Here is a 19,270-nt window from a genome sequence, read left to right on the forward strand (position 1 = left end):
CAAATCCCTATGCGTCCTAGATCCACCTATGATTGCTTTATAACTATTAGTTAAATTCCCACCAGGTCCTTAGTGTCGAGGCTATTTGATGCTGAGAAAATCTCATCAGCCTGGTCATCAATCGTCTTGGGCTTCCGGCCTAGCAGCTGTTCCAAGGTAGGATCAAGGAAGGCCTTTTCACCAAGCGAAATGGCAGTGTGCCAGCTCGCCCAATTGTCAAGGAAGCTAGCTTGCTCCGGTGGCACACTCCCTTTCTTGATGTGCCAAGCGATGGCCTCTTCGACAGGCAAGATGCGAACGTTGACCTTCCTGCCGGTATGCTTCATGTACTTGTTGATGATATCGACCCCAGTCAAGAGCTCGGGACCAGTAAAATTGAGGGTTTTGTTGATGTAGTTTTGCTAACACTAGGGTCAGTCCATAACCAGGTCTTCCGTGTGTGCACAAAACCACACTTACCCAGTTCGCGATGACCCTCGCGGTGGCCTCGCCCAGCTCAGCCCTGTTCGCCCAGTGCTCAAGGCCGTCATTGGGCAGCACAGCTTCCTGAACGACGTCGGGAGCAACATCCAGATTCAGAAACCCGGCATAGTTGTTCCATAGGTGCGCGTAGGACGGCATCCGAAGGATCGTGTAGGTCATCCCGCTATCCTTTAGGTAGCGTTCGGTCCGGAGGTGGGCCTGCGCGACCTGCGCGACGCTGGTGTTGCCTTCAGCTCCACCACAGAATGAGAGCGAGGTGTAGATGATGTGGCGAACGCCTGCGGCCTTGGCGGCGTCGATAGCATTGCGGTGCAGCTTGTAGCGTTCCTCGCCCATGGAAGGGAACGACACCAAGAACAACACCTCCGCGCCGGAGTACGACTCCACCAGCGTCGACGGCTCGTACAGGTTACCCTTGCGGATCTCAATCCCGGTTTCACGGACGGCGGCCGGGATGGCAGCCGTATTGTAGGACGAAATGCGCAGCTCTGAGACCGGAACCAGCTTCTCTGAGAGGAGCGTCTGGAGAGCGGTGCGGCCTATCCCGCCGGTAGAACCTGGAGACCCTGGGTTAGTCATTGTTCGAGAGACGGCATTCCCCATATTTTCATACCTGTAAGAACAATCATGATAGACAAGACTCAATTAGTTGTTAGAAGCAGCTGGAGTGTGTAAGGATGACTTGAATTATGGTCCGAGACAGATCAAAGACCAGCATTTCCCACCATTTTATATCTTTTCCGCAACTGCATCGGATAGAATGCTCACGTCATGAACCAACAGAGTATGCTTATACAAGCAGAACCCATTCACTAATCCTTCTAGTGGTGGTGATTCTGCCCTTAGCCAATGACGTCATTGATAGGTGCTTAGCAATTGAGAAAATATAGTTAGCCTCGGCTGAAAATATAGTTAAAGTTAGCCGTATTATAGAGCTGGGACCGCAAGACTACAAGTGGGGCCCGATCATTAATCACTTTGCGGGGGGCGATATTCGGCGGCACATTTTAGGTGCAACGCTTGGCCACTATGGCGGAAGAGATTCATAAGCAGCTGACAAAGTCGCCTTGGAAAAATTACCAGAGTCAATATTACATTTGTCTCCGAATCAGTAATCTGACCGCACAGAAGTACTGTCAGCATCTCAATTTCATCAAATTCAACAGACTGAACGGCGAGCTGTTATTTGCCAGAGATCTAAGAAAGTACCAGGATTTGAGGGGCCCCTGAGAGCAAAGAAGTCAGTGGCATGCCTGCAGAACACGGAGCATTCGATATAGCACTGGTTCGGCAATCGGCACACGCTCTTACAAATCCAGTTTGATTATTTCGAAGTCAACAAGTCTTAACAGAAACATTCACAAGCACCGTAAGAGATATTTTGAGTCCAGTTTAGGGTTTGAAAAATTAGACCAAGAACATGCGGTGAGCAGATTCAGCGAGAGCTCAAAGATTGTCAACTGCATATGGCAATTTACATAAAGAGAAAGCTCGAGAAGCAGCTGAGAAGACAGTCCCCAAACGGAAAAATTTGCAACAGGGGAAGCCTTCCGTGGCTTCTTCAGATGTTCCCCTGATGATATTAATGTACACTGAGAAAGATGGAATTCCTGAAGGGTATTCTTAATTATTGCAAACTATGTATTGCGCACAACCTTGATGGAGCAGTCCTAATTGTGAGAACAATTGAATCAGTCTTGCCTTCTCAGAGTATTCTCAATCCAGTCCGTGTCCATATCGATATCGATCTGACCAAGGACCTCTTCCCACAATCCTGGGTCGTCATTGATATCAAGATTGAACGTGATATGCTGCTGAGACGGCCAGTCTGAAGGACCGACCCTTGTATCATCGCGTCCTATAACAGTGGTCTCAGGAGGACTGCGCTGCTGAGTGCTGGTAGGTGTCACAGGAGCATTGAAATCAATCCGTCCCCCGGCCACTTGATTGGATCCAATCGAGGCCTGAAGTTCTAGCAGCAAGGAGTGACGAGATCCGAGATAGGTGTTCCCTCGATCAGCCATGCTGCGCAACAGATTCAGTGCCATATCCATTGTTCTGGCATTGGTCTCATTGTGCGGAAAAGCTGCATTGACCATGACCAGCAATAGAGCGGCAGAGAAGATGTATTCGCCATCCAAGTAGCCGTAGGTTGCTGAACGGTTCACAATGAGCATCAAGTTCGGCTCGAGAGGGAAGATCTGAGAACGTACCGACTAGATTGTGCCTGGCTGCGGCGTCCATGATGAGCGTCGTAGCTCTAGCTGCGGTGATGCAGCTCTCAATGACGGCAACTGTGTTCGGCGACAATCCTTCTTTCCAGTCATTTGCCGTAGGCCCTCCAGTCTCTGCATCCAGTCGCCTCTGGATGACATAGAAGACTAGGGGTCTGGCCGTCATGTTGATGCATGAGTAAAAGTGAAGGAATATGGAGACTGATTCGCGATTGATATGCGTGTCTAGCGTGGTAAAGTCAATGCGTAAGCGATCAGGCACTTGTCGGAGCCAGTCAGACAGGTCATTGGTAATGCTCTGTACAGATGCCAGGAGATTAGACCCGGATCGAGGTTTCTTGCGGTAGATCTCTATGAGGCATGTCAGCATGGCTATTGAACAGCCTAGCTTGTGGAGCTCACCTTCTCCAATTCTACCTAGAATGCGAGACAGTTGGGTGTAATGAGTGAGGACGACAGAGGGCCATGGAACTGCTGTTGAACCACCCTGCTGACGATTAGCAAAGAGTCATCATCCTCAATGACGGAAAAGAAAATGAGGTCTAGGTCTCGTACTTCGGGTATCGGCCACATTGTCCCAATGTCTTCATCCTGGATAGTGATTGGATTCCCGGACTTGACAGAAAGTAACCTGTAACATGTCAGTATGCCGTTCCGAGAAGATGCATGCAGCAGTACCTGTCAAGACTATACACAGACCACCAGGCTCGCCGTCGTCGATAGCGATCTGCATCACTCACATCGGGATGCGATACCTCCTGATGGAGCCCTAAAGAGATAGCCATGCGAAGTGCGAGGCCAATCTACAATTCATGTCAGCGGGTCAATATGATATCGTACCAAATGCAATGCGTACGTATAGAAAAGCAGCATCCCGCCGGTTCAGATTCTGCATGTAATAAGCGACATAGCACAAGACCTCGACAAAGAATATCGAGCCTTCCTCATGAATGTCCGGCAGAAAACGCAAGGCATGCTTAAAGTACTTGAAGCCAGGCGGGCCATCGTCTCCCGACCACTGGTTCACTGAATACATCAGCCCGTAGGCAATGACAAGCAGGACTTGGCAGTAAACAAGACATGACTCTCGGTCTGAGAAGTCAGGAGGGCGATGATAGACGATATTGAGTCGTTCTTCGAAATCCTCAGGCTGAATAAGGGAAAAGATAGTTCCAATATAGGCATACTGCACCCAGAACAATCGCTTGGCGAATTCGAATGGTGGCAGCTGTGGGAGAGCCCGATTAACGGAACGGTGCAGAGACGAAGGATCATCGTACAGAGGACGCACGTCCCATGCGAGATTGGACGATGAAGGATGCAGTCGCTTGGCCAGCGCGACCGCCGCAGCAGGGCCAACATAGTCTGAGAGTGATTAGCTGATATTATGGATGATGCATTGTAGTGGACATACGATGTTCTCCTGATCGATTTAAGAAAAGATTATCCGTTCCATTATACCACCAGTCGTCTCGGTTAGGCGGAGTGCTCTCACTTGCATTGCTACAGGGGGTGGGTTGGCTTGGAGTGGAGTGCGATGATAGAGGTGGAAGACTGTGGTCCGACCCTTGCCTTGCAGCTCTAGCTTGCGATTGAAGCTGACGCAGGTAGCTGTTTCGGGTACAACTGCGGTTAGCACCTTGCGCCTTCCAGGCGATTATTCCTTTATATCTCCGCGCCTCTCCTGATCCGCGTAGTCTTGCTCACCTTTCAGGTACCGACACGCGTTTCTCAGCTTCAGAATACACACATATGTGTCCTGCATCCTCACACGCAGCACAGGGATAGGGTGGAGTGCCAGCACATCGTGTCTTTCTGCCTCGACATCGATTGCATCTGCCATAGCCGTCAGCCGGTCTCTGCAGAACGTCTGGTCATCATCACGCACGCTATAACTGATCGCGTATTTCCCGACCTGTCTATTGATCGGTTCTGCAATCCACTTCGAGATTTCCCTTGCGCCATTGGGAAGTACTGGTGGCTGTCAAAGACAGAACATAATTATACTGTCTGCTTCCTGCCGTTGGGAGAACTGGCTTCAATAGAGTTGATCTTATTCGATTGCCTTTCCTTTTCTTCACAGCAGAGTCATTAACAGCCCAGTGAGCTCAATGACTCGATTATGTATGCAACTGAGGTCAACGACGGCTATGCTTTTTTTTGCCGAATGTTGTCTCATGACCCCACGATGCTCCCTTCTCCGGATCGGCTCTTTTTAACAGTTTTATCTCGTTGGACACTCACACTGCTGACCTTGAGGCTGAGATCCTGCTCGTATTTGGCAATCCTTGCAGATGTTATTTTCTTTTTCTCAGGGATCAATGAGGTCTTCTCCAGATTCCCCCGCATTTACCTGTTGGCTGCTTGTGGTGTCACGCACCGTGGGAGCAGATAAGCCGTCGGGCCGATGGAGAATGGGGCACAACCAATCCAGTTGGAGCTTGAGATGGATATGACTTAACCCACAGAACAAGCCGATAAGACAAAAGTAAAAGTCTGACCAATAACGTAGTACCTATGCTGACTTCTGCTGCTGGGGACCTTTTGAGGTTTCGAGAATTGAAAGCCGTTGTTGGCGACAAATGAGCTACTGCCCTTTCCCCGGTTATTTTTCTTGGTTCGGGATATCGCGGTTAAGAAACAAGGATAAGATAATATGTGCTGTCATGGTGAGTCGTTTCCTCGGCCTCCAAAGCTGGTTCGTTACTGATTTCTCACAGGACAACAAAGTTCACAGTTATGATCCAAGCTCTTTTTCGAAAGATGACCCAGGCAAATGGCTGTGCTTGCGGTTTTAATATTGATTCTCTGTGTGTTTGTCGGCATCCTGTGGAACTATACGCGGCTAAACTCAGTTCCCGGCCCATTGCTTGCGGGTTTGTCTAATATTTGGTGGAAGTGTCTCAAATCATCACCACGATATGCTTGTCATTTGGAGCGCCTTCATCGCAAATATGGTGAGGTGGTTCGCATAGGACCGCAGACGGTCAGCGTCTCTGACCCTTCCACAGCTTTCTTGCTGGATGGCACCTGTCCACGAAGGTCAAAGGTATTTATTATTTCCTCACCAAGTATATGGAGTCTATGCTGAGATTTATGAAGTCGATCCTTGATAGTTATCTGGATAAACCAGAAGGAGGGACTGTCAATGCCGGACTCAAAAGCAATGATCGTGTTTACCTAGACGAGCAGATAGACCACGCATTTCAACATCATGATAAACTCAAGGAAATGGTTCTCGACTTTCTCAGAGCGATTCGAAAACAACGTACCTTGAAAATGGCTGTGTTCCGAAGCTTCGCGACAGACATTGTTGGACACATTATTGCGGACGACCTTGACAATGACCGAGCAGCACCCACGCGTACCGGGTCAAACCACACGGATAGATGCCGATTTACAACATCTCTGGACCATATTATGTTCAAGACCCCAGTTGCCAAGCTAAAGCGCAAACGCAACAACGGTCTAGCATGGGTGTCCTGCATAGGGACCTATTCCGGGTGGAAATATGCGTCTGTCTTCGAGGTTCTGTCGGAGACTGGCAGAAGAGCATTCCCGCCTGCAGAAAACAGCGAAGGAGATGATTCTCACGCCTCTGAGATTGTAAACGGAGCGGACTGCATGATTTCTGCGTTCGTTTCAGTGTTTCTCCATTTGTTAAAGTGCCCTCCGGTTATGTCTCAACTCAAGCACGAGATAGACATCGCATTTTGCAAGGCGGCTTTATCCGATGTTCTTCAGCAAGAGACGGAATCACACACTCTACCTATCCTGGACGCTGTCATGAAAGAATCGATGCGACTTGCCATGAGATTTGATTATCGAAGAGATGTTCCTGCGGAGGGTGTAGTAGTCTTGGGACATTACCTTCCCGAAGGAACGGTCGTTCAATTTCATTCAGAGTCTATAAGCAACAATCGTGCCATCTATGGAGAAGATGCCTCTTCTTTCCGGCCTCAAAGATGGCTACAGGCAAACTTGGATCAACGGCAACGGAAACGCATGGAGAAAGCATTGTTGGTTCTTCGACCAAATATGCGAAATGCCACGAAAGCTCGAGCTGCCTGGCTGGAATTGAAGCGGGCTGTTGCTCTGATCATCTGGAAGTTTGATGTAAGTGCAGTTGACAGCCTGTAGAGGTCCAGGCTAATATATCTTAGTTGCATCCTATCAATTACGATGAAGCGTCCATCCAAGATGCCGCTTCTCCAGAGCAAGAATACGATGTCTTGGTGAACTTTACTCCTAGAATGCCTTAATTTGAAATATCACCGCAAAGAAACAATTGATCAGACATCATTAAATAGAAGTGTCGCTGGAACACGAGACGAGGCTACGAGCGCCGCATTCCCAAGGACTTCTATAACCGCTCACTCCCCCTTCACTAGTCCCAGCTTCTCATTTTCGGCCTTGCTTCGCTGACTCCATTCCGGAGCCTCATCTTCGCCCCTTTCTTCCTGTGCATCTCCTTCTGCCTTGGTCTGGTGCACAGTACTCGTATAATGCTCGGCAGGCGCATAAACTGTCACCAGTTCCAAGGGAACGGGGCCGATGTTAAGGAACTGGTGCTGAGTACCTGCAGGAACGATGACCACATCGCCCTCCTTGACCTCCTGTTCCTTACCAGCGACGATAGCCTTTCCCTTGCCGTGTGTGAAGACGAGCGTTTGGTCGACAGTATGGATCTAATGGACCATTAGTTTACACCGAAAAATCAAAGGGTTGAATGTAAAGACGAACCTCATCTCCAATCTCGCCGTTCACTGGCACTTCCATGGCAACGAATTGGGAGTACAAGCCAGTATGCAGGACTTTGCGGAACACACCAAACTTCCGATTGGGCGACATCACGCTCGGAAGATAGACCATTTCATTCTTGGGTGGCTTGTCAGCCGTATTACCGTTGAATTTGTCGAAATTGGACATTTTTGCGACGTTCTGGTGGAAGCCTTGGTGAGGGTAATTCTTGCAGTAGATGCTAGATGCAATGGGTGCGGTATATAGGCCAGTGTGAGTTGTGCGAGTAATGCCGAATTGTCGCCGAAGCAAACGCAGTCCTCGATGCATTTTATAGAATTCAGCTGTCTTGAGAGATCGGATGTCATCGTTGACACCGGCTTATCTTATACACGACGTCTAGACTTGTTGACAAATTGGACCGGCAAGGCCGAGACAAATGGTGACGTAAGGAGCAGATTCTTGATGCGTTCATTTGTTACCTACCAACAAACAGGAACCGATCCGATGATGTATATCTAATCTTTAATCGATGATTGAACCATCTGATCGCTTGATAGTCCTTTTTTATTGCACCAATGGACGAAGAGCGTCAGATGGTGGTGATGATCTATAGAATGCAATGTGCCGCCGCTTTGTCAATACCAAAGCTTGTTCTACTCAGTGAATCAATTATGGTAGCCAAGCTATCGACAAACCAATGAACCAAGCACATTAGCATAAAAGAGCAGCGAAACAAGGCACAGAGACTCAAAGGTTGAACGATCAAGTCAACGTGGGAACTTGCCAGTTCACCCACGGCTTGCTATCAAACGCAATCCCCGCATAATTCTTCTGCACCGTGGTGTTGACCTCCATCCCCAGCAAGAACCGATTGATAAACGCAAACAGGTCACCCCTCTGCTGATCCGGAAACGAGCAATGCGGATGATTCGTAGACATCGAGTACCCCATACGATCCGGCACCCCCATTGCCTGCCAGATCAGCCTCGCCGTCCCCATACATCCCAACGACGACCACGGCCCCAACCACTGATACCCCGCATTGTCAATGGACAGGAGACCCCGCGGGGCAATCAGCCCAGCCAGCATATGGTGGTCAAACAGGAGACTGTCGACATTGTTCGCATAGGTATTGAACGCCGTCGAGAACCAGACATTCTCCTGGACGATCTCCCCCGCCGTCTGCACGTTCTGCGGCGCGCCTTCTGAGGCCTGCGCGAGCCGCCAGCATCCTGATCCCCCGGTGCCTGACTCCTGCGGCACGGTGAGTGCAATCCGCGAATCGAATGCACCGGCCATCAGCGCCCCCTTGCCGTTCCGCGAGCACCCCGTCACCCCGATTCGGGCTGTGTCGATTTTCGCGGCCGGGGTGGCTTCGAGGCGGTCGATGATGAGCGATGTGGCCCATGCCCAGGCCATCATTGCGCCGGCGGAGTGGTTTGCGCCGTACAGACTGTAGAAGAGGCCTTTGCCGCGGCTGCTTTGGTCGTTTTGCTGGGCGATCTGGCTGTTGTCGAAGGTGATGGTTGCGACGCCTGGTGGGAGGGGGATGCTCAGGCCTCCGTAGGCGATCATCGCGGGGTAGGGTCCTGCTCCGGTACCAGAAGGATAGGTGATGGTTGCTGTGAAGGAGATGGTATTTCCGGCATTGGAGGCGGTTATGGTAAGTTTGTTTTGGCTGAAGGTGGAGGTTACGCTGGAGGGAGCAGGAGGCTTGGTGCCTAGTTCGAGCTGCTGGAGGAGCGTGCTAATGTGACTCTGACGGCATTGCCAGTCGGAGAGAGTGGTAACACGACCGGACTGCTGCAGGGGATACCATGAGAAGGGATCAGGGAGTGTGGTGATGGACTGCAGCTGGGGGGATAAAGGAAGACTGGTGCAGTTGGCAGCCAGGGCTGCATGGTCAGTATAGCAACCGAAGAGAGAAATATGACTTACCTCCACTGGAGAGGAGCGAAAGCAGGACTGGGTAGAGGAACATCATTGTGTTGCCGTGCCGTGCTGGTGACCCTCTCGATAACCTCAGTCATTCTGGTCTTTATATGCTCGAGATGGGATTCTTCCGGTCAGCCGGTGAGACTATACAACGGTTCAGTACCGACTTAATTAGGCTAATATCTACGTTACATCGATGATCTACATGATCTTGTGATCGTATTCTGCAAGGATCGTGGAAAAGTGCATGCATTTAGCATATATTCTCCGAATGCACTGACTTCAAATGACATGGTCAATGGTAGGTCGACGGAACCAGCGAGTTGGCCCACGCCTCCAGATACGTATAGCCACTACTGTCCAGTTTCATGGAATCTTTAGTGTTTGGATCTGTTCCCAACTGCTTCTCCGCTGCATCAGGAATTCCGTCCCCGTCAGTGTCTGTCGCAGGAGTGCCTCCGTTCAGAGTACCTGGCCCTCCCATAGTCGCTTCATCGGAGATCAAAGCACCCTTTGTGCCCCAAGACTGTAATTGCGCGATCAACTGCGTGTCGACACTATCCCTAACCTTGGATGCTCCGGCGTCTGTCGAGTTCAATTAGCTGATGCATTCTCGGACAGGGGCAAACTCACAATTGGTCACATAAGTCACGGCTTCAGCTGGGGTCATAGTATAGGCCACCGCTGGATAGTTATATTTGGTCGACACGATTGCCATTCCACCGTAGTTCGAGGACGACGCGCCGAGCTCAGAGCCGTCCAGTTTCCCATTCTGGTCAGAGTCGTAGTAGTTGTTGTCGACGTATCCATGGAAGTTTGCATTGCCACGAGTAAACGCTGTCACCGATGTCGAGGGACCGCTGATAAAGTAATTGCCAATGATATTGGCGTCTAACAATTAGCTGATGCCAATACACAAGGCAGAGAGCCATACAAGATTGACCATCAGAGTCACCAGCAATGTATCCTCCGCCACCGCCCCAATTGTACACAACATTGTTGGTAAACTCGTTTACTCCCTTGACCTTGGGATTGCGCGTCTTGTTGTCGATGTACAGGTTGCGGAACAGCGAAACACCACCGTCGGTCTGTATCAATCCGCCGGCAGAATGGGGCTGCAGCCCCTGAGCAATGATGCTGTTTTGCACGGTAACATTGCTAACTACTCCATTCATGGAGAAGGTCTCGTCACGTCCCCACGAGACCGAAACGTGGTCGAAGATCATCCTATTTCCGTCCGCGATCGTGATGGCGTCCTTGCCTGCGGAGCCACCCTTACCCATGCGACTACAGGTGTGTMAGTAAGTACACCCAATATATGGTCACCGCTGAAAGCGTAGACATACATCCGAATATATCGCACAATCGCATCATCCGCATTAGAAAAAGACCATCCATTACCATAGACTGTAATGCCATCGCCAGGCGCGGTCTGTCCCAGTATGGTCACACGCTTCGAAACCACGATTCGATCGGAGATTTTAATCACGCCTCCGACTGCAAAGACAACGATGCGATCAGTTGCAGAAACAGCGTCACGGAGTGAGCCTGCTCCGGTATCGTTCAGATTGGTAACGACGTAGACTTGGCCATTGCGGCCGCCGATCGCATTGGCGCCAAACCCTTCGGCGCCAGGGAATGCGACCAGCGCCGTGACAGCCTGAGAGAAAGCAGCTAGACTGACGAAAAGAGGCGCAGATAGCTTCATGTTGAAGGTATGGGTTGCGAAAGATGGGAAAGGAAAGACCAGCCATTTTCCGCTTATATACGGGAGTTGCAGACACGAAAGGAATAAAAACACCAAACATGATTGCTGCAGAAATTACGCCGTGCCAAGTAAACGCTGTCAACCTGGCGAACCTGCAGGGTCCGGGATAGATTAAAAACGTTTGTGCTGGTCAATCGGAAGACGAGGTTGAAGAACGCGACAATTTAGGCCCCCTCAAGATGGACTACGACGACGATCGTCTCCACCTATCATCTTCAGTAGGGAGGCCAGGGTTTCGGATATCTGGCTCATTCGTCTTATCAATCTCCCCTGAAATTATTCAAATTAGCTGTTACACATGTGGACAAAGTCAGCGCAGCTGCCGAGTCGGTTATGGAAGGCTACTTCTCTGGAATAAAAATATCGGTAAAGCCTAGATGCGATAATGTTGAGCTTTCATGTCTTGTGTCAAGCCAGACTATTATACAGCAAAGATTTGAAGCAAATCCTTCTTGGTATCATCTTGAAAACAGTAGTTCAATCAAGACACCGGCGACACGGTCTCCTATATCTAAGCTCCACTTGCTGACTATCCAATATACCGTGACGAGCGAGATTTTCTCGAGGACTGCGCTGGGACCAACCAGTTTCTGGACAATAGGAGGAAGAAAATACCAAACATAATACCAAACAACGCTCTCGACAAGCAATCTCGCAAAGCGGACTCTCTGGATCGGATCAGGGCGTTCTCCGCCTTTATGTTCGACTTGTTCAGGCGGGAGGATTTCCGTCTTCAACAGCGCCTCAATGGCGCCCGCAATCTGGGTGTGTTCAATCAGCATCTGCAGAAGACGTGCATGGTCGCGGTAAATCTTACTTGGAGAATCAGAATCACCAGCGATTGACCGCATACATCCCCCATGATCATGGTCAGGAGATCTGGATTATCGCTAAAGTGGAATCGTCCCAAACCTGCACATAACGTGAATCGGAATCCATAAAATATCTCTGTGATCCGTCCGAATGCGTATCCTAATCCGCAGATCACAAAGAGTATGAAGAATCTGCGCTGAGTGGTCACACGAGAATGTGTAACCTGCAGCTTGGCCTTCTCCGGCTGTGAGAATGGTCAGCTAACAGCATTTGGGCAGGTGCACAACAGAAGGTAGACTGTAGTACTGACCGGATGTATTCTCGATTCAGCTTCGGCAATCAATGCAAAAGCTGAGAGGACGTGGATTATCCATTTCCTATTGTCCTGTGACAGACCTTGCAGGTTATTTGAAGAGTATAAATGCTTCACAAATTGGTCAGAAAGCTTGCCCAGATACACTGCTGCGATAAGGAGACCCGTGTAGTATATCGTGTCTCTTCTGTAACTGCGCTGACATGGCAGGTTTCCTTTGGCGAACCCGGCGTATGATGAGGCGCATACTACGAGTGACAAGATATCGGAATAACTGGATGATTCCGACGATGAACGGCAAAAAAGACGGTAAACCGTGGCAGCTGTATAAGAGGCAAGCCAGTAGTGAAAAGGAAGACTGAAAGAGTAATAAGACAACATCCTTCCTTGTCTGATGGTCAGTAAAGTGTAGGATTTACTTGTTGTGAGGTTGACGAAGTGAAGTGAAACGAGGTGAGACATCTCATCTTAGTGGAGATACTGATGAGGTAAATGAGATAGCAGGTAGCGACGAGGAGTTCCATGGGAACGCAAAGGAGCATCCAAACTTTCCCAGACTAGCAGGTGAACCTTGACCATTCGACGGCTTTCGCCAAACTGCCCCCAGCGAGAAAGGCATATGAAATGCAAATCTCCCAGATGATCATCTATACACAGGGGTGCCTCGAACTCGCATGGGATGAAGAGCTTTGTCTGCATTTTGTCTGGTTGAACGATGCATAACCCTCAAGGGATAAATACAGAAAAATTGGCCTGGAGTTCATATATGTTACACTCCGTGCCTGACTTGCAATCGTGATTAATGTTGTCAAGCTTGAGATGACAACCGGCGATGATGGACGGGTGTTGTATCCGGGCGGTTCATTGCATATAAATCTCGAGCTTCCCAAGTACTCGCCATATTTGAGACCAGTAGTCGATACCTCTGGCCATGGCATCTTCCAACACGCAAAAGAAAGAGTGAAGAGAAGTCGACTGATCGAGATCCTTAAGAAGCGTGCAATCTTGACCTCTTTCTCCCCTCCCCGAAGTGTTAATATTATATTCCCTGCAGGATACAAAACAAGCACGGCATGACAATGGATCTATTTCATGGTCGGCTCACCGATCGGTATCAGCTGGAAGAGTTCGGCGTGATTCTTTAAAAGGCAATAATGATGAAGATCCTGGGTAACGGACAGGGATTAACTATCCACAGATAGGCAATCTTCTGCGCTACAGCAACCTCATCCTTTTGACACCACAAGAAATTGGCTCCAGGTCTGCAGAAGCATCACAGAATAGTTGGACCGCCCATTATTTGTCTGAATGTTAAAGCAGGACCCAAATACCTATAGTGTAGCAAGGATCCGCCTTCATGATCTGCCATCTCATGCTGCTGTCCTTACTTCTACCGGCGAATTCACAGCTGGTAGAAGACAATCTGCTGGAGATCCAGACTTATTCGAGTCCATCCGTCTATGACTTTCCAGTGCTTGGTACCAGTGGATCCTCTCTGTTTCCAATGCGCCCTTGTCATGGAATACAATTGGAAGAAGCGACCATCGACGACTTGCAGGAATACCTATCTTCCAGCAGATTGACGACCGTTCAACTCCTTCATTGCTATCTGGATCGTATACTCCAGACGCATAGTTACCTCAAGTGAGTATCTATCCTTCTGCCTAGCGCTGACCACCGTTCATATTACTGAATCAAACATAGTGCCATCCTCCAGCACAACCCGGACGCGTCGGCCATTGCCGAGGCGTTGGATATTGAACGTGCCCATGGCAAAGTCCGTGGCCCGTTACATGGCATTCCCTTCATTGTCAAAGATAATATCGCGACCAAGGATCGCATGGAGACGACCGCTGGCAGCTGGGCTCTTCTGGGGTCGGTCGTGCCACGCGACGCGTTTGTTGTCCGGCGGTTGCGGGAAGCGGGGGCTCTGTTGTTGGGGAAGGCCGCTCTGAGCGAATGGGCGGACATGCGATCTAACAACTACTCTGAAGGCTATTCTGCTCGGGGCGGTCAGTGTCGTAGCGCATATAACTTTACAGTCAACCCCGGGGGCAGCAGTTCTGGCTCAGGCGTGGCTGTGGGAGCCAATCTTGTGCCTTTTGCTCTTGGTACAGAGACGGATGGCAGTGGTGCGTGCTCAATCACAAATGGAAGTCCTAATTCAGAATATCTCTGACAATCGCGGGATAGTGATCAATCCAGCGCAGAGAAATGCTGCTGTTGGTATAAAGCCTACAGTGGGCCTCACATCACGCGACGGCGTTATCCCTGAATCGCTGCATCAAGATACGGTTGGAGTGTTCGGGAAGACTGTGCGCGATGCGACCTACGCCCTGGACGCTATCTATGGGGTTGATACACGGGATAATTACACCTTGGCCCAAAGAGGCCGGACGCCTCCCGGCGGCTATACTCAGTACTTGAGCGACCGATCATCTCTCAAGGGTGCCGTGTTCGGCCTTCCATGGGAATCTTTGTGGCGCTTAGGGCGTCCAGACCAAATATCTCAGTTGACGGAGCTTTTGGATTTAATTAAAGACGCCGGTGCTACCATCATCAATGGCACCGAGTTTCCCCATTACCGTCAAATCGTGTCACCGGATGGATGGGACTGGGACTATGGAAGTAGACGTGGATATCCCAACGAATCCGAGTACACCTACGTCAAAGTCGACTTTTACAACAACATCAAAGCCTATCTCTCGGAACTGAACAACACCGATATGCGATCTCTGGAAGACTTGGTCGAGTATAATAAAGCCAACTTTGGGACGGAAGGCGGGTATCCCGGTATCCATCCGGCGTTCGGTTCAGGGCAAGACGGGTTTGAAGCGGCGTTAGCTACAAAAGGCATCATGGACGAAACGTACTGGCAAGCGTTGGAATTCTGCAGACGTACTACGCGCGAAGAGGGAATAGATGCAGCATTGAAGCACGGAAACCGCACTCTCGACGGCTTGTTGGTACCGCCCGATGTGGCCCAAAGCATTCAGATTGCGGCACAGGCGGGATATCCTGTGATCACAGTACCGGCTGGTGTCGACGAGGAGTCAGGGATGCCGTACGGACTAGCAATCTTACAGACTGCCTTTGCCGAACCAACTCTGATCAAATACGCCAGCGCCATCGAAGACCTGCAGAAGGCCACGAATACTCCTTKGAAACGTACCCTGCCCGAGTGGCGGGGATACCTGACTCGCAATCTGCCGGTTATCAATGCATGAATAAACGGAATCCATTGCTACTACATTGATACCTATGAATGGACAGTAGCTTAAGGGCAAGATCAAGATCTATCCTAGATGGGTTCATAGACTTTGCATTTTCTGTACAATATGAAGCCAGTAAGGTCGCGGTTAAAGGGTCATGGGTGCATCGCAAGTAGCTGTTCCAGTTTATTGAGATTCAAGAAATAACTCTATGATCATTGAAAACTTGAGCTCGTTAAGAAATCATCCTACGCGTAACGATAAGGAGGCGGCGGAGGATAGACCTGCGATACCACTGGCGCACCTGGCGATGCCTTCTTCGACGGCCGTCGACAACAGCTGCAGATTATGCAACCCAAGACGGCAAGCAGTAACGCACCACCAACACCAGCCGCGAGACCAATAACGAGTGATCGATGACGGTCCACCCATGACCGCCCATTCTCCCTGCACTCTCCATTGGAACATGTCGATGCTGGGGATCCCGCACCATCATCACCACAGCGTTGCCCATCGGACAAAAACTGATCCGCGGGGCATATGGTCGAATTGCCGGTACACGTCTCCTCAACATCGCATGGACCAGTGCTGGGACGACAAACCGTATCCGCCGAAGCAAACTGGCAGTTGGTACAGCACGGACTCGCGGCGTCATCGCAGACAGCCCCGACTCGCAAGCGGCAGGTTGACCCATCACAACAACTGTTCTCGGCGCAGTTGGCGCCACAGTCGCATTCCTCACCGACCTCCACGATGCCATTCCCGCACTGCCCGTCAGTGATGGTGGTTATGTTGCTGTTACTGACCAGGCAGCTCGTGCTGACGCTCCCAGAGCTGAGTTGCGAGCAGATGTTCCGGATGCTGCACGGAGAGAACGCCGACTGTGAGGGCGAGGAAACCGGGTTCATGATGTACTGTCCATTTGCGTCGCAGGTGGAGGAGGACAACGGACAGCACTGTCCCTGAGCAGAAGCGCACAACGTTGAATCACAATCATGGACGGCTCCAAACGTGTGGCCGGACTCGTGGCTACAGAATCCCCAGTTGGGTCAACATGAAGGATTGGTTGTGCGGGGAATGAGAGACTTACGCAAAGACCTGCCATTCACTGGAAGTGCGTGCCACCACATTTGCACCAGACGCGCGTTGCTGTCCCCGGTTGGAAGTACACAATTGACCTAGCCAAGAGACACCGACCTCCTGGCCCGACGGACACCCGGTCATCAGCGTCCAGTACGCATTGTCATCATTGAGGGAACCGCGCCAGGATGTGAATCGACTAATTCTCCAGTTTAGATCTCCTGCAGAGCAGTCGGCGTTCCACGATGTTGAACTGGATGGAGTGCTCGGGCAATCCCGATCGCTAATGGTCAGGTCGTGGAGGGCGAGAGAGATGTTGAAGGTCCGCTCGTAGACTTCAGAAGCCGTATTCACCATGCTGATGACGTTTCGCCGGAGCTCATCGCTGGAGGTGAACGAGGCCGAGTAGGAGCAATCGGTCGCGATGCCTACCAAGGCGACTCTTCTGGTGCTAGGGCACGGTAAATCTTCATCTGTGATGAAGGGATTCCCTGAAGACTGTGGCGATCGAGCTACTAAATGGTCCCATGTATGGTATGCAGAGTGATAGTGAACAACCATCTGTGGTTCTCTGGTATTTCCGGATCCTGATATTATCGTCACCTGGTACTGCTGACCGACAACGCTGAAGATTCCTTCAAACAAGGGATTATCTCTATCACGATGGATGTATATCCGCGCCCAGCCAACGTGATTCCAAGTTGCGCCTGCGCCAATGTTCTGCGTAAAGACAAGTCCTTTGAACACCCTGTGTTGGGCTTTGTTCACGGCTTCTGTCCTGCGAACTACGCCGTCTGCACCGAGGTACTGGACACGGGACCCTTGTGTGAGGATATCTTTGTTCGGCTCCAGGCTCAACTCCAGCGCTCCTTGCTCGGGAAGGCTAAAGGACAGATCGAAGTGTGAGTGGGCGTCAACTCGATGAGCCGGTGTATGGATAATCACATTCTCGGGGCGGGTCTCACTATCCCAGGCGGAGGTTTGTACCGAATGTGCTAAGGACGTTAGGAAGTGTAGTTGTAGGGCAAGTGCTCGCCTCTTACCTGCGACATTTAGTTTCACAGCGGCGATCAGACCAATGAGAATGACGAGTTTGAGGACCTTCATTCCTACTTCCCTGGAAGCCTCTCACAACAGTAGACCGACATCCTCTCGATAGCCCCCATTTTCATATATGTATTGCCCGCCACTTCAAATAACGAACAGGCTAGAGAGCCATGTAAGGTGCTGACAGAGTAAGAACTGTGGAATCCTGCTAGGCATCCAAATAAATCGAAGACACTGGTTGCCATCCCCAAGCTCGAATCGATGTGCTGCGAAGGCCAAGAGAGGGACTCGTCGTCTCAGACGAATCCAATCGAACAGAAGACTCGAATGATCAACGGCGGTATGGAGCGTTGGTCTGGGCTTTGATACGGCATCTGCACAGCCACCGGCTACCGATTACGCTCCACCCAGTAGCTGACGGATGTTTCGGAGACAAGGTGATAACTCCAGCCAAGACGATGGGTACCGACCGATCATGAAGTCAAAAGCCAGAGATCGTGCTTTATAATCAATGATAAGGTGGCTATGCTGCGTTCCCACTTGATCTTGACCAACAATGCCGGATGATACTGGCCCAACAGAGTCCTAGTACGGAATAGCGAGCGGAAAAACTGGAGTGCCCTGCTGGCGGAAAGTCTTGGCTGTCAGCAACTCGCATCAAGCGCGGAAAGATTCCGATGCTATTTGTGGGATCCAGTCTGGCCAAATTCTCGGTTGGGCATGGAGTCTCAAAGCTGGACTTTAACCATTGTGCTGGATGAGCTGACATCTCCGTGTCGATTCCAACGATGATGTAGGTCCACAGAGACATGCAGAATCACCATCGCCTGCAAAAGCTGCATGAAAAGTCGTCGCATATATCCTTGTATCACTGTCCTATGCTGGATACCAGTGACCGGGAATGACAATAACAGCTGGTCTTAGGCTGGTCTCCGCTCGACTGGAGTTGTTGAAAAAGCAAGGTGCATAGAATTGACAAGAGGTCTGAACTTGTGTATGTTTCTTACTTCTCTTCCAGTGAGCCGACGTGCTAATCATCTTTACCCATTTCTTGTGGCCTGAGATTAAGACTAGCCGAGGTTGCTCGTCTGCCTTAGTACACAGTATGCAGTTCTTGTTGATATTTGAAGCCCACTATGAGAGTCTCCGTGAAGAACAACCTAAGACGTCATGGGTTATGCTAGATCCAGTTCTAGAATCTGTCGTTTGAGACTAGGATTTCCGTCTTTTAGCCGGCATGTTCCTGGAGACCGAAATCAGACTCATACCAGAAGCTCGCGATAGTGATATCTCATTGTTTGAGAGCATTCCACAAGATCTTGTGCCTTCTCATCCAAATTTCTCGACAGAACCAATAACTTCGGTGTCCTTGTTCTGGGTTTTAGCGAAATATGCCGAGCTATAGTATCTGCCCATGCATTATACCGTCCTTATGCCGCACAGACAGTTATGACGTGTTGCAATGAATCGATTGTGAGGTGATGAAGATATCCAATCAACATGATACAGTCAGTCCACAGGGGGAGAATTCCGGCTAAAATCAGTGTTGTGTTCTTCCATCTCCACTCTAATTCGAAAGGGCGAGAAATTTCCCCTCCTGAGTATTCTGCCGACGACCTGAGTCAGCTCCACCCCCGGATTG

At 50.2% G+C, this 19,270-nt stretch overlaps 9 protein-coding genes across 9 annotated transcripts; 2 read left to right on the forward strand and 7 right to left on the reverse strand.

Moving 5' to 3' along the window:
- Positions 1 to 50: 50 nt before the first annotated feature.
- On the reverse strand, positions 51 to 1,112 carry Asppvi_011354 (uncharacterized protein; the record flags this gene model as incomplete). Its single annotated transcript, XM_043307183.1, has 3 exons — positions 51 to 401; positions 460 to 1,040; positions 1,097 to 1,112. The coding sequence occupies 3 exons, from the start codon at positions 1,110 to 1,112 to the stop codon at positions 51 to 53; spliced, it is 948 nt and encodes a 315-aa protein (XP_043163118.1).
- A 1,062-nt stretch (positions 1,113 to 2,174) lies between these two features.
- Positions 2,175 to 4,560, reverse strand: Asppvi_011355 (transcription factor domain-containing protein; the record flags this gene model as incomplete). Its single annotated transcript, XM_043307184.1, has 8 exons — positions 2,175 to 2,638; positions 2,697 to 3,068; positions 3,120 to 3,204; positions 3,273 to 3,348; positions 3,396 to 3,520; positions 3,574 to 4,082; positions 4,132 to 4,302; positions 4,425 to 4,560. 8 exons carry the CDS (start codon positions 4,558 to 4,560, stop codon positions 2,175 to 2,177), a joined length of 1,938 nt encoding a protein of 645 aa, XP_043163119.1.
- A 1,436-nt stretch (positions 4,561 to 5,996) lies between these two features.
- Asppvi_011356 (putative cytochrome P450 monooxygenase) lies at positions 5,997 to 6,979 on the forward strand (the record flags this gene model as incomplete). Its single annotated transcript, XM_043307185.1, has 2 exons — positions 5,997 to 6,833; positions 6,881 to 6,979. 2 exons carry the CDS (start codon positions 5,997 to 5,999, stop codon positions 6,977 to 6,979), a joined length of 936 nt encoding a protein of 311 aa, XP_043163120.1.
- Positions 6,980 to 7,090: 111 nt separating this feature from the next.
- Positions 7,091 to 7,787, reverse strand: Asppvi_011357 (cupin domain-containing protein; the record flags this gene model as incomplete). The annotated part of the gene is made up of 2 exons (XM_043307186.1): positions 7,091 to 7,405; positions 7,461 to 7,787. The coding sequence occupies 2 exons, from the start codon at positions 7,785 to 7,787 to the stop codon at positions 7,091 to 7,093; spliced, it is 642 nt and encodes a 213-aa protein (XP_043163121.1).
- A 435-nt stretch (positions 7,788 to 8,222) lies between these two features.
- Positions 8,223 to 9,444, reverse strand: Asppvi_011358 (putative extracelular cellulose binding protein (Cip2); the record flags this gene model as incomplete). Its single annotated transcript, XM_043307187.1, has 2 exons — positions 8,223 to 9,355; positions 9,399 to 9,444. 2 exons carry the CDS (start codon positions 9,442 to 9,444, stop codon positions 8,223 to 8,225), a joined length of 1,179 nt encoding a protein of 392 aa, XP_043163122.1.
- Positions 9,445 to 9,690: 246 nt separating this feature from the next.
- On the reverse strand, positions 9,691 to 11,103 carry plyC (polysaccharide lyase family 1 protein; the record flags this gene model as incomplete). Its single annotated transcript, XM_043307188.1, has 4 exons — positions 9,691 to 9,980; positions 10,029 to 10,286; positions 10,330 to 10,682; positions 10,742 to 11,103. 4 exons carry the CDS (start codon positions 11,101 to 11,103, stop codon positions 9,691 to 9,693), a joined length of 1,263 nt encoding a protein of 420 aa, XP_043163123.1.
- A 518-nt stretch (positions 11,104 to 11,621) lies between these two features.
- On the reverse strand, positions 11,622 to 12,025 carry Asppvi_011360 (uncharacterized protein; the record flags this gene model as incomplete). Its single annotated transcript, XM_043307189.1, has 2 exons — positions 11,622 to 11,924; positions 11,981 to 12,025. 2 exons carry the CDS (start codon positions 12,023 to 12,025, stop codon positions 11,622 to 11,624), a joined length of 348 nt encoding a protein of 115 aa, XP_043163124.1.
- Positions 12,026 to 13,646: 1,621 nt separating this feature from the next.
- Asppvi_011361 (amidase family protein) lies at positions 13,647 to 15,516 on the forward strand (the record flags this gene model as incomplete). Its single annotated transcript, XM_043307190.1, has 3 exons — positions 13,647 to 13,933; positions 13,994 to 14,421; positions 14,483 to 15,516. The coding sequence occupies 3 exons, from the start codon at positions 13,647 to 13,649 to the stop codon at positions 15,514 to 15,516; spliced, it is 1,749 nt and encodes a 582-aa protein (XP_043163125.1).
- Positions 15,517 to 15,749: 233 nt separating this feature from the next.
- Positions 15,750 to 17,688, reverse strand: admA (ADAM family of metalloprotease ADM-A; the record flags this gene model as incomplete). Its single annotated transcript, XM_043307191.1, has 3 exons — positions 15,750 to 16,530; positions 16,592 to 17,576; positions 17,625 to 17,688. 3 exons carry the CDS (start codon positions 17,686 to 17,688, stop codon positions 15,750 to 15,752), a joined length of 1,830 nt encoding a protein of 609 aa, XP_043163126.1.
- Positions 17,689 to 19,270: the final 1,582 nt, after the last annotated feature.

This window comes from Aspergillus pseudoviridinutans (assembly GCF_018340605.1).
Source record: "Aspergillus pseudoviridinutans IFM 55266 DNA, scaffold_9, whole genome shotgun sequence".
Lineage (NCBI taxonomy): Eukaryota > Fungi > Ascomycota > Eurotiomycetes > Eurotiales > Aspergillaceae > Aspergillus > Aspergillus pseudoviridinutans.